The 13117-nt window shown below is 47.1% G+C and overlaps 1 protein-coding gene across 4 annotated transcripts in view; it reads left to right on the top strand.

Moving 5' to 3' along the window:
* The window catches only part of VPS26A (VPS26, retromer complex component A), a 131168-nt gene that overhangs the window by 58809 nt on the left and 59242 nt on the right, over positions 1-13117 (top strand). For all 4 annotated transcript variants that reach the window (XM_033942282.1, XM_033942284.1, XM_033942281.1 and 1 more), the window contains one exon: positions 1214-1378. In XM_033942282.1, the coding sequence (XP_033798173.1) occupies positions 1214-1378 (165 nt within the window). The remainder of the gene's footprint in view (positions 1-1213; positions 1379-13117) is intronic.

The raw sequence follows: 13117 nt of genomic DNA on the forward strand, positions 1-13117 counted from the left end.
TTCAATTCTAATTAACCCTCCAACCCTTTTGGTTTTGTCAGGTTCGTGGTAGTTGTCAATAACCTTCTCAGAGGCATGAACCTGACAGCCTGGGAGTCCTATATGTGAGAATATGCTGAGTAACTCTGCTTGTCCTTGGAGAAAGCAGAGTTACTCAGCTGTTCTCTGAAGACAGCAGGCATATATTTTCACAACCCTCCCGCCTCCCCTGGTTGGCCTCTTGGCTATCTTACTGAACTGCAGATCCTGTGAGCCGACGTTGGGCAGGAAGGCACCAGTACATGTGCGGTATGGGAGTCTTAAAGTTTTAAAGTGACAGTATACTTTTTGACTGTCTGTGCTGGGTTCCTTGGATGATATCACCCATATATACGAATATATGCCTGCTGTCCTCCTTGGATGACTCACCCATATGTGCAAATATATGCTTGCTGTTCTTTGAGAAAATCTGCCAAAAGAACTCAGATATTGTGAAAACCAATAGTAATTAATAAAACACTTCCACAACAGTAAGATGCACTATGTCAGATGGTGTGTTAATAACACAGTACAGGCTGAATGACCATTTTCAAACAGAGGAAAAAGCCTCAGACAAGGGCCCTCCCACCTCCATAATGGTGGAATAGCGGTGATGGAGCGTTCACCTCACTGGCAAAAAAAAATATCCTTTAAATGAAACAAGCGCTGTGCTGTGCTTAGCTTGGAAGATACCTATCAACAGAAGATAAGTTGAATATCTTCTAAGCTAAGCATAACACAGCACAGCGCTTGTTTCATGTAAAGGAGGATTTTTTTGCCAGTGAGTTGAACGCTCCACCACCACTATTCCACCATTGTGGAGGTGGGAGGGCCCTTGTCTGAAGCTTTTTCCTGTTTGAAAATGGTCATTCAGCCTGTACTGTGTTATTAACACACCATCTGACATAGTGCATCTTACTGTTGTGGAAGTGCTTTGAGAAAATCTGCTACAGGTGAGTAACTTTCCTGTCTTGCCTATCAAAACAGACAAAAGGAGGTTACATGAGCTAGATGGGAAGAAGCAAACTACTTGGTCCATACCAAGGAGGGGTCACTTAAGGAATCCTCCAGTGAATTTCATTGAGTGGCGGTGTGAAAACATTGCACAATTGAGTTGCCATATCAGTTCTGGTTGTTTTAAACTTAACCTTGTTAATTTTTTTAGACTATTAACTGAGGTTTCTTCTGTTCTTAGGTATTTTCTTAAAGTGACAGTAGTAAGAAGACTAACAGACTTGATAAAAGAGTATGATCTTATTGTTCATCAGCTTGCCACATATCCAGATGTTAACAACTCAATTAAAATGGAAGTGGGCATAGAAGACTGTCTGCATATAGAATTTGAATACAATAAATCTAAGTAAGTGCTCGGGAGCAAAATAATGCAATTGATATAGAATTTTTTCACAGCGATGTCTTACGTAATTGCTTATCTTTTATGTTTAGTCATATGTGACTTTCCATTATTCTTTTGTACTGCAACTAATTTTTAAATTGTGCTGACATTGTGGGAATAATTTTATAAAGGGTTGTTTTTTTTTTCACATGTAAAAAAGCCTGTTCTATACACACGAGATTAAAAAAAAAGCAAAAAAAATTTCCACTGTAAGTTTGTTTCCAGAGGTGGAGCTAATGCACCCATACAGTTTATAAAATACATGCATAGATGCATGGAGGTTAACTCTACACCAGTGTACCTATGTATAGGTGACCAGAGAGCACTTGATTAGGCAGCTCCTTTCTTTATAAAATCCTAGTACAAGCGTTTTACACCATCTATAGGAAAGGTATTAATGTTTGTGCCTAAATTTTGTAAATTACATATTTAAGTGTGTATGTTCACTTATAAACTATGGAGCCAATTCTATAAACGGCATCCTGGTCGTAGGTGGCGGTAGTCATCCTGCCACTGTCTAACCAGCCAATCAAGACACACGTTTAAAAAAAACCAAAACACCCTGAGGTAAGCAGCTTAGCCTAGTGAGGTGAGTAGGACCTCCTAATCTCGCCCAAGGCTAGGCGTGAGCGTGGTTTTTCCAAGAAGTGACCTTAGGCAATCTTAGGCAGACCTAGGCGTCTCCCTAGGGCTGCGATAGGTACCAGCAAAATGCTGGTCTACATTTCAAATAGATGCAGCCGCTGAACTGATCACGGCAAGGGAATCTCCCTTCCGCGATCAGTTTAGCGGACGCAGCAGGGAGCCTGTCCCTCCGTGAAGTCGGCCGGCAGGAGGGATGACCAATTCCTCCTCCGGAACCCCCAAAGCCCCCCCCCCACCCGAATGTCCGCAGCAGGAGGAGTGCCCAGTTCCTCCTGCCGCTATCCCCCAAAGATCAATGACAGGAGGGATGCCCAGTCCCTCCTTCCGGAATCCCCCCCTCCCCAAAGATCAAAAAAAAAAAAAGGTTTCTTTTTTCTTAGAAATGGCAGGAAGAACGAGGAATGCGAAGACTACAATCAAGACCGGCAGCCCGGTCACAGAAGGAATCCAGGGGATGGCCTCGGTTCACGTGCAGACAGAGGGAAAACCAGGGCAGAGAGCAGAGGTCTCTGTACAGACCGAGGCCCTCCCCATCCCCATCCCCAAGCAGACAACTACAGCCTCCACACAGACGGACGAGATAGACCAGCTAGACGGAGACATCTTGCGAGAGCTGATGAGCCTAAGAGAGGAGGTGAAGCGCTTGAGGAGCATCAGAGAGGACGAGACATTCATTGACGAGGTTATCCAAGAGCTGTCCCAGATCACCAAGCAGGAGCCAGGCAAGATCATCCTCAAGACGCCCAAACTGACCAAACCTACAACTTTGGCACCAACGACTGGGGTGCAGGAGGAGGATTGGGACGCTGACTCTTGGCAGCTGGTAACCTCCTCCACAAGAAAACACGGAAAACATTCTTCTAATTCTTCTTTTTCATCTCCTGTCTCCTTCTCTTGCACACAGGGCAGCCCTACATCAACCCCACTAATAACCTTGAGGAACAGATTCCAGATACTACAGGAAGGACCCGTGAGCGGGGCACAGGAGGTCAACATTCAGACAGTCCCAGTTCCAGAGACAACTGATCAGCTCTCCTCAAAGAAGCGCAGAGTAGTGGTCATTGGGGACCCCCTGCTGAGGGGCACCGAGGGACCAATCTGCAGACCGGATATGCAGTCGAGAGAGGTTTGCTGCCTGCCAGGGGCCAGGATCCGGGACGTGACCGCCTGCCTAGACCGACTCATCAGGCCCGAGGACTACTTCCCCATGCTCCTTATTCACGTGGGTACGAACGACACTGCCAGGAACACCCCAGAGAACATACCTAAGGACTTTGGAGCCCTGGGTGAGAGGCTGAGGCAGATGGGAGCGCAGGTGGTCTTCTCCTCGATCCTCCCTGTAAGAGACAAGGGAAGAGCCAGGGAGGAGCTTATCCAGAGGACGAACGAGTGGCTACATGAATGGTGCAGGGACATGAACTTCGGCTTCCTGGACCATGGAGAGGCACTAAAGGGACTGCAGGGACCAGATGGACTCCACCTGACAAGGAGAGGCAAGAACGTCTTCGGACATCGACTAGCCCACCTCCTCCGAAGGGCTTTAAACTAGGTAAGTTGGGGGAGGGTACCCACTCATGTACTAGCGCAGTAAGGAATTTTCCAGGAGAGGTGAATCGACACTCCATTTCTGAGACCGAGGTAAGTTCACACAGTAAAAACAATCATACAAAAGCCACTCAAACTCAGGCGGGAAATTCTACACAGGGTCTTAGCAAACATAAAGTATGGAGGGCTATGTATGTTAATGCACACAGCTTAGGCAATAAAATTCTAGAATTAGAAACAGAGATAACGAACGCCGACCTTGATGTAATAGCGATATCTGAGACTTGGTTCACAGACTCACATGGGTGGGACATGGCTATACCAGGATACAACTTACTTCGTCGGGACAGAGAGGGAAGGATAGGGGGTGGGGTAGCACTATACACTAGAGATAACATCAAAGTCACCAGAATCACAGATGTCAACTACACCGGGGAATCACTCTGGGTGAACCTGGCCAGAGGAAACGAAAAATGCTTGTATCTGGGTTTAGTATACAGGCCCCCAAAACAGCAGGAAGACAGGGATATGGAACTAATTAAAGACATTGAGAACATCACTTTACGCGGGGACACGGTTCTGCTAGGGGACTTCAATATGCCCGACGCTGATTGGAAGACACTTTCCGCTACTACCAGCGGCAGCAGAAGGCTTTTAACCTCCATAAAAGGGGCACGACTCAAACAAATGGTGCTGGAGCCCACCAGAGATCAGGCGACACTGGACCTGATACTCACCAACGGAGAAAGCGTTTCAGAAGTTTCGGTAGGCGATACACTAGCCTCCAGAGACCACAACATGGTATGGTTCAACATCAAGATAGGCTTCACTAGATCAAACACAGCAACAAAGGTCCTTGACTTTCGGGGCACTGATTTTAAACGCATGGGAGACTTCGTCCATCAGGCGCTACAAAACCAAGCTGAAACCAATAATGTAGAGGCTATGTGGTCAATCCTGAAATGCACCTTGCATGAGGCAACAAACCGCTATATAAAAACAGTAAGCAAACGACGGAGGAAGAACAAGCCCCAGTGGTTCTCTGCAGAGATCTCGGATCTTGTCAAGGAAAAAAAAAAAGCTTTTATTTCCTACAAGCATACAGGAAACAGGGTGACAAAAGAAGACTATCTGACCAGGTCTAAAGCAGTCAAAGCGGCAGTCAGAGAGGCCAAGATTCAAACAGAAGAACAACTAGCGAAAAACATTTAAAAAGGGGATAAATCCTTCTTCAGATACATTAGCGACAGGAAACGAAACACAGATGGGATAGTACGTCTCAGGAAAACAGACGGGACCTATGCAGAAATGGATTCTGATAAAGCCAAACTACTAAATGAATACTTTTGCTCAGTCTTTACTTGTGAGGCGCCGGGGACCGGTCCACAACTGCAAGCAAGGCAAACCTCGGAAGATCCGTTTCAAAACTTCAAGTTTACACCCAGCAGCGTCCATGGCGAACTATCAAAACTCAAGGTGAACAAAGCCATGGGACCGGACAATCTACACCCCAGGATTCTTAGGGAGTTGTGTGATGTCCTGGTGGAACCGCTATCCGTGCTGTTCAATCTTTCCCTAAGTACCGGAAAAGTCCCCATGGACTGGAAAACAGCTAATGTCATTCCATTGCACAAAAAAGGTTGCAGAACGGAAGCTGCGAATTACAGACTGGTCAGTCTCGCCTCAATAGTGAGCAAACTCATAGAAAGACTTATTAAACAGGAATTAGATACGATCCTGACCGAGGAGAATCTACAGGATTCCCAGCAGCATGGATTCACAAAGGGAAGGTCCTGTCAATCCAATCTGATCAGCTTCTTTGACTGGGTTACAAGGAAACTGGATATGGGGAAGTCTCTAGACGTCGTGTACTTGGACTTCAGCAAAGCTTTTGATAGCGTCCCGCACCGCAGATTGTTGAGCAAGATGACTTCGATGGGATTGGGAGTGATATTGACGACATGGGTCAATGACTGGTTAAGCGGTAGAATCCAGAGGGTGGTGGTTAACGGTACCCCCTCCAATACATCGGAGGTGACCAGTGGAGTGCCACAGGGATCGGTCTTGGGACCGATCCTTTTCAACATATACATAAGAGACCTGACTCAAGGGCTTCAAGGTAAAATAACACTATTCGACGACGACGACGCTAAACTATGCAACATAGTAGATAACAGCACCTTATCCGACAGTATGGAGCAGGACCTGCTCTTATTGGAACATTGGTCCTCGACTTGGCAGCTGGGCTTTAATGCCAAAAAATGTAAGGTCATGCACCTTGGCAGCAAAAACCCATGCAGAACTTACACTCTGAATGGTGAGACCTTAGCTAGGACTAGGGCAGAATGAGATTTGGGAGTAATCATTAGTGAAGACATGAAAACTGCCAAGCAGGTGGAGAAAGCTGCATCCAAGGCTAGACAAATGGTGGGATGCATCCGTAGAGGTTTCGTCAGCCGGAGGCCCGAAGTCATAATGTCTCTGTACAGATCCATGGTGAGACCTCATCTTGAATATTGTGTTCAATTCTGGAGACCACATTATCAAAAAGATGTGCGGAGAATCGAGTCGGTTCAGCGAATTACCACCAGGATGGTCTCGGGACTCAAGAGCCTCCCATATGAGGAAAGACTGAATAAACTGCAACTATACTCGCTCGAGGAACGTAGAGAGAGGGGGGACATGATTGAGACTTTTAAATATATCACGGGCCGCATCGAGGTGGAAGATATCTTCTTTCTTAAAGGACCTTCAACCACAAGAGGTCATCCGCTGAAAATCAAATGTGGGCAATTTCATGGCGACACCAGGAAGTATTTCTTCACCGAAAGGGTAGTCGATCATTGGAATGAACTTCCATTGCAGGTGATTGACGCCAGCAGCGTGCTCGATTTCAAAAAGAAATGGGATATGTATGTGGGATCTCTAGCCGGGTGAAGTCTGGGGGTGGGTCATTAGCGTGGGCAGACTTGATGGGCTATAGCCCTTTTCTGCCGTCATATTCTATCTATGTTGGAGGGATGCCCAGTTCCTCCTGCCGGAACCCCCACCTCGAAACTTGCCTCCACCCCAACACCCCCCAAGCCCACATGGAACTTCCCACCCCAACCCCCCCTCCCCTAAAATCAACGGTAGGAGGGATGCCCAGTTCCTCCTGCCAGAACCCCCCCCCCAAAAAAGATCAACAGCAGGAATACCTTTACTCCAACACCTGCCAAGCCCACCTGGATCCTACCCCCTTATCTTTTTCTTGTAGGCTCGCCAGAGGGATGCTTACTCCTTCTGGCCAACAGGCCCATCTCCACAGAATGGTGGGCCTTCCCTTCCCGGTGCATCCTGGGATGCACTGGGGAAGGGCCTAAGGCCTTGATTGGCACATAAGAGGGGCCTTAGGCACTGGGCCAACCTGAATCTAGGACTCCTTCCCGGAGCATTCTGGGATACAATGGGTGTGGCCTAAGACTCCAAGTGGCCAAATCCCTTAGACCTAAGGGGGGCTTGGGGGGTGTTGGGGTGGGGTAAGTCTTTAGGAGGGAGTGGGCATCCCTCCTGCTGGTGATCTTCGGGGAGGAGAGTTTCCTGAAGGAGGGACTGGGCCTGTGACATGGATGCCGGTTAATGAATCAGGATGGTTAGATGTCAGGTCAGACACAATTCTCTATAGGATGCCCGTGTGTGATTCTCAAAAGCCACCTAGGCGGCTGCTGAGACTGGGCATCCTATACAGAATCCAGTCCTATGTGCATACGGAATAGTGTTTGGGCAGCATATATATTGATATTCTAAATATACACTTAACTGGTGTGAAAAATATACTTACTTACTTTATAGACTTGCCTTCCACCCTCCACCTGCTTTGGGTTGGAAGCCTAAAACGGCTGGACTATCAGATAAGTATTGTTTTGAACCTGTGATTTTTGTTGCCCCAATCCTTTTGATTATTGAATTCTTAACACTTGTGCTTCAGCCGGGGGAGTATCTGACTTCTCTCGATCTGACGGAGGCCGACTTGCCTGTTCCAATTTGGGCCTTCCAACAGCGCTTTTGCGATCTTGGTTCAGTACTATCAGTTCTGTGTGCTTCCTTTTGGCCTGGCCACGGCTCCCCGGACGTTCACCAAGGTAATAGTGGTTGTCGCAGTGGCCTTGCGGACAGAAGGCATTCTGGTGCATTTGTACCTGGATGATTCGGGCAACATCGTTTCAGGAGTGCACCCTGGCCACGGCTCGAGTGGTGGAGTTTCTGCAGTCGCTGGAATGGGTGGTCAACCTTTCCAAAAGTCGGTTGGCCCCGTCTCATCATCTGGAGTACCTTGGTGTTCTATTCAACACCTCCTTGGGAAGGTCTTCCTTCCAGAGGCCTGGGTAAGCAAATTGCAATCTCGGGTTCCCCTGCTTTTGGCGTTCTGTTGTCCTTAGGTGCAAGATTTCCTCTAAGTCTTGGGGGTCGATGGCGGTTTCCCTAGACGTAGTGCGGTGGGCGCAAGCCCACATGCGTCCTCTTCAGTATGCTCTGCTTCGGAGGTGGTCGCTCCAGAGGCAGTCTGGATATTCCTGTTATTCTGCGGGGCTTGGCGCGTGGCAGTCTTCATTGATGGCTCCAGACCTCTCATCTTGTTCAAGGAATGAGTCTGGTTCAACCACAGTGGGGGATGAGTCTGGATCAACCACAGTGGACGGTGCTTCTCATGGATACCAGTCTCCTCGGTTGGGGAGCTCAGTATCTAGGTCACTCAGCTCAGGTCAACTGGTGCACGGAGGATGCATCCTGGTCGATCAATGTTCTGGAGACCAGAGCCGTCCATCTGGCGCTGTTAGCCTTCCACTCCTTCTTGACGGGCAAGTCAGGGTTCTGTTGGACAATGCCATGACGGTGGCCTATGTCAGTCGTTGGGGGGGGGGCACCAAGAGAACTCGGGGCGTCCCTGCTCATGGTCTGGGCAGAGTCTCACCTTCAGGACATCTCAGCTTCCCATATAGCCAGCATGGAGAATGTTCAGGCGGATTTCCTCAGTCGTCACGTGCTAGATCCCGGAGAGTGGTGTCTAAGTCTTGTGGCCTTTCAGTTGATAGTGCAGTCTTGGGGTCAGCCCCTCATGGACCTGATGGCCAAAAAATGTCAACGCCAAAACGCCCCGCTTCTTCAGTCATCGCAGAGATGGTCAGGCTGAGGGTCTAGATGCTCTGGTCAACCATGGTCAACGGAGGGGCTGTTGTACGTGTTCCATCCATGGCCCTTAGTGGGCAGAGTTCTTCTCCGCATAATTCATCATCCAGGCCTTGTGGTTCTGGTGGCTCTAGATTGTCCCAGGCGACTGTGGTATGCGAATCTGATGAGGCATCTGGTGGCGGATCTTCTTCCTCTGCCTCTCTTGGATGACCTTCTGACTCAGGGTCCCATTCCAATGTTCGATCCGGGTCCCTTCTGTCTTACGGCTTGGCTCTTGAAAGGGATTACCTAAGTAAGAAGGGGTATTCAGATAAAGTGATCTCAACTCTCTTGGTGTTCCGGAGGCTTTCCACCTCTCAGGCTTATGTGAGGGTTAGGCGTATCTTTGAGGAGTGGTGTGCTGTGCTGTGCATGGAGTGGTCTCTCTTCGCGCGTCCCTGCCTACATCTTAGAGTTCTTGCAGGATGGCCTGGACAGGGGACTGGCTTGGTCTTCTCTCCAGGTTCAGCTGGCAGCCTTGTCAGCCTTTCGAGGGTTGTTGAAAGGTCAGTGTCTGACTGCCATTCCGGATGTTGTTCGTTTCTTGCGGGCGACCAAACTGCTCAAGCCTCCCGTTTAGTCTTCTGTTCCATCTTGGGATCTGAATCTGGTTCTGTCTGTTCTAGTGTGCCCACCTTTTGAACCGTTGAGCAACTGCTCTTTGAAAGACCTTACTCTTAAAGCGGTCTTCTTGGTGGCCATTACTTCAGCTAGACGTGTTTCTGAGCTGCAGGCTTTCTCTTGTAGGGCTCCCTTCTTGGAGCTTTATAGGAAGCGGGTTGTCTTGAGGCCTGTCCCTTTTCTGCCAAAGGTAGTTTCTCCTTTTCATGTCAATCAGACTATGGTTCTCCTGGTTTTGGGTAGCTGGGAGTCCCGGCTCTTCTGAGCAGAGACAGTTGCGCAAGTTGGATGTCAGTCGGGTCCTTTGCTCTTATGTGCAAAGGACCCAGGAGATCAGGAAATCAGATCAACTTTGTCCTTCTCACGGGCCCTCTTAAGGGAGATGGCGCTTCTAAGGCTCCTATTGTGCGCTGGATTAAGGAGACTATTGCTTCTGCTTATCTTCTGAAGAACAAGTCTGTTCCAGAGTTTCTCAAGGCTCATTCCATTCGGGGTCAGGCAGCTTCTTGGGCTGAGTCTTCTCTAGTGCCTCCAGTGGATATTTGCAAGGCTGCAGTTTGGTTTTCTCTGCATTCCTTTCTTACACACTACCATGTGGATGTCCAAGTGCATTGGGACGTGGTATTCATTGAACGTGTTCTGGTGATGGCCCTTTGGGGGGTCCCACCCTTAATGGGTACTGCTTTGGTATGTCCCATTCGTAAGGACTATACCAGTCTACCAGGCGCTACAGAAGGAGAAATTAGGTTCTTACCTGCTAATTTTCTTTCTGTTAGCCTGTAGACTGGTATAGTCCCCCACCCTGTCTGTCTTTGTGTGGTACTTGCGGGTTTTTTGTTTTGCTCACATGCAGATTTTGTTTTTTCTGCGGGTTCTAGTATTTTTCTAGGGCCAGGGAGAATTAAGTACAGTGGCTGTGGCTCGGCTGGCGAGCTGTGGGAACCTTTTCTTGCTGGGCTCTCTCCTTTGCCTTTTCCAACAGCATTTGGGTTGTTACTCCTGTTTGGAGTATTGTTTATTTTTGTTTCAAGTTCTTAGTTCTGCTTGGCTATTTGGCAGACTGATAGGAATAGGGAGAGATACCTCTTATTTACTAAGAACATAAGCATTGCCTCTGCCGGGTCAAACCAGGGGTCCATTGTGCCCAGCAGTCCGCTCCCGCGGTGGCCCCCCAGGTCCATGACCTGTAAGTGATCCTTTACCTAAATCATGTATTCCATATTCATTTAGTGTCCTGTATATATGCATTGTCTCTACCGAGTCAGACCATAGGTCCATCATGCCTAGCAGTCCGCTCCTGCGGTGGCCCCCCAGGTCAATGACCTGTAGTGATCTATTACTCTAGAGCATTTTGTACTTGTATAGTAACCCTCTAATTGTATCCCTGGATCCCCTTTTCCTTCAGGAACTCGTCCAGTCCCTTTTTGAAACCCAAAGTCGTACTCTGCTCTACCACCTCCTCTGGAAGCGCATTCCAGGTGTCCACCACCCTCTGAGTGAAGAAGAACTTCCTGGCATTTGTTCTGAACCTATCTCCCTTCAATTTTTTAGAGTGCCCTCTAGTTCTAGTTTTTAGAGTGCCCCACCAGTCTGAAGAATCTGTCCCTCTCTACCTTCGCTATACCCTTCATGATCTTATAAGTTTCTATCATATCCCCTCTAAGTCTCCGCTTTTCCAGGGAAAAGAGCCCCAGCTTCTCCAGCCTCTCAGCATATGAGAGGTTTTCCATGCCCTTTATCATTTTTGTTGCTCTTCTCTGGACCCTCTCGAGTATCGCCATATCCTTCTTAAGGTACGGCGACCAGTACTGAACGCAGTACTCTAGATACGGTCGCACCATCGCCCTATACAGTGGGAGGATAACTTCCTTGGTTCTGGTAGTGATACCTTTTTTGATAATGCCCAACATTCTGCTTGCCTTTTTGGAGGCCGCAGCGCATTGTGCCACCGGTTTCATTGTTTTATCCACCAAAACCCCCAAGTCCTTTTATAGGTTGCCTTTCCCCAATATTATCCCCCCCATCGTGTAACTGTACATCGGGTTCCCTTTCTCTATGTGCATAACTTTACATTTCTCTACATTGAAGCTTATCTGCCATTTATTTGCCCACTCACTCAGTTTGTTCAGGTCCCTTTGAAGTTCTTTGCATTCCTCTACAGATCTAACCTTGCCAGAGAGTTTTGTGTCATCCGTGAATTTTATAACTTCGCACATTGTCCCTGTTTCCAAGTCATTAATAAATATATTAAATAGCAGTGGTCCTAGCACTGACCCTTGTGGGACGCCACTCGTGACCCCCCCCTTTCCAGTCAGAATAGTGTCCCTTTATTCCTACCCTCTGTTTCCTGTTCGCCAGCCAGTTTCTGATCCATCGGTGTATGTCCCCTTCCACCCCGTGGTTCCACAGTTTCCTTGGTAGGCGCTCGTGAGGTACCTTGTTGAAGGCTCTCTGGAAGTCCAAATATACTATGTCTATGGGATCACCTTTGTCCAAATGTTCGCTTATCCCTTCGAAGAAGTGCAGCAGATTCGTTTGGCAAGATCTTCCAGTACAGAAACCATGCTGGCTTGTTCTCATCAGCTTATTTTTTTCTATATGCTCACTGATACTTTCCTTAATTAATGATTCGGCCATCTTCCCCGGAACTGAGGTTAAGCTGACCGGTCTATAATTCCCAGGGTCGCCTCTGGATCCCTTCTTGAAGATAGGTGTAACATTTGCTATCCTCCAGTCTTCCGGTATTACCCCTGTTTTCAAGGATAGGTTGCAAATATGCTGCAGTAATTCCGCTATTTCGTCTCTAAGTTCTTTTAGTATTCTTGGGTGGATTCCGTCCGGGCCCTTAGATTTGTCAGTTTTTAGCCTATCTATCTGCTTGAGTACGTCTTCGTGGCTTACCTCCATGCACGATAATTTTTCCTCTTGGTCCCCCCTTGAAGAATTGGCATGAAGATTCAGCTTTTTGTAATGTTAATTCTAGTGCAATAGGTTTCATAACAATGTAACATAACATAAAAATGTATTTATATACCGCAGAACCTTAGGAGTTTTATACGGTTTACAAAAGAAAATTGAAACCATGACAAAAACAAATAACTTAAAAATTACAAATTTAAATTTCTTAAATAAGTAGGTTTTCAGTAATTTCCTGAATTGGTAAGAGACAGAGCTAACTAATAGATTTACAGACTCTTAATCACAAGAAGCTGCCTGATAAAATAGAAGTCGTTGAAAATAGCTCTTGTATAAACAACCCTTTACTGATGGAAAAGCAAACAAATTACAATTACATCTTGGACTTTGTGAATTAATGAATAAATAATGATCCACAAGATAATCAGGTGTTAACCATGTAAGACTTTACAGCATATACAACTAAACTTAAGCTGTCTTTTACTAAGGCGCGCTAGTCAATTTAGCATGCACTAAATGCTAACGCGTCCATAGAATATAATGGGCGTATTAGCATTTAGCGCACGTTAAATTGGCTAGTGCACCTTAGTAAAAGACCCCCTTAAATCTGACTCTGGCCTCGACTGGTAACCAATGTAGTCTTTGGTAGTAAGGTATGATCTGTTTTTTTTATTTTTAGATTGAAAATTAATCAGACTGCCCGTGTTTTGTATGATGCAGAGTCTAGGAAGATTTTTCTGATAACCCACTAAGTAAACTATGGTATAT

Source organism: Geotrypetes seraphini, chromosome 4 (genome assembly GCF_902459505.1).
Source record: "Geotrypetes seraphini chromosome 4, aGeoSer1.1, whole genome shotgun sequence".
In the NCBI taxonomy this organism is placed as follows: Eukaryota; Metazoa; Chordata; class Amphibia; order Gymnophiona; family Dermophiidae; genus Geotrypetes; species Geotrypetes seraphini.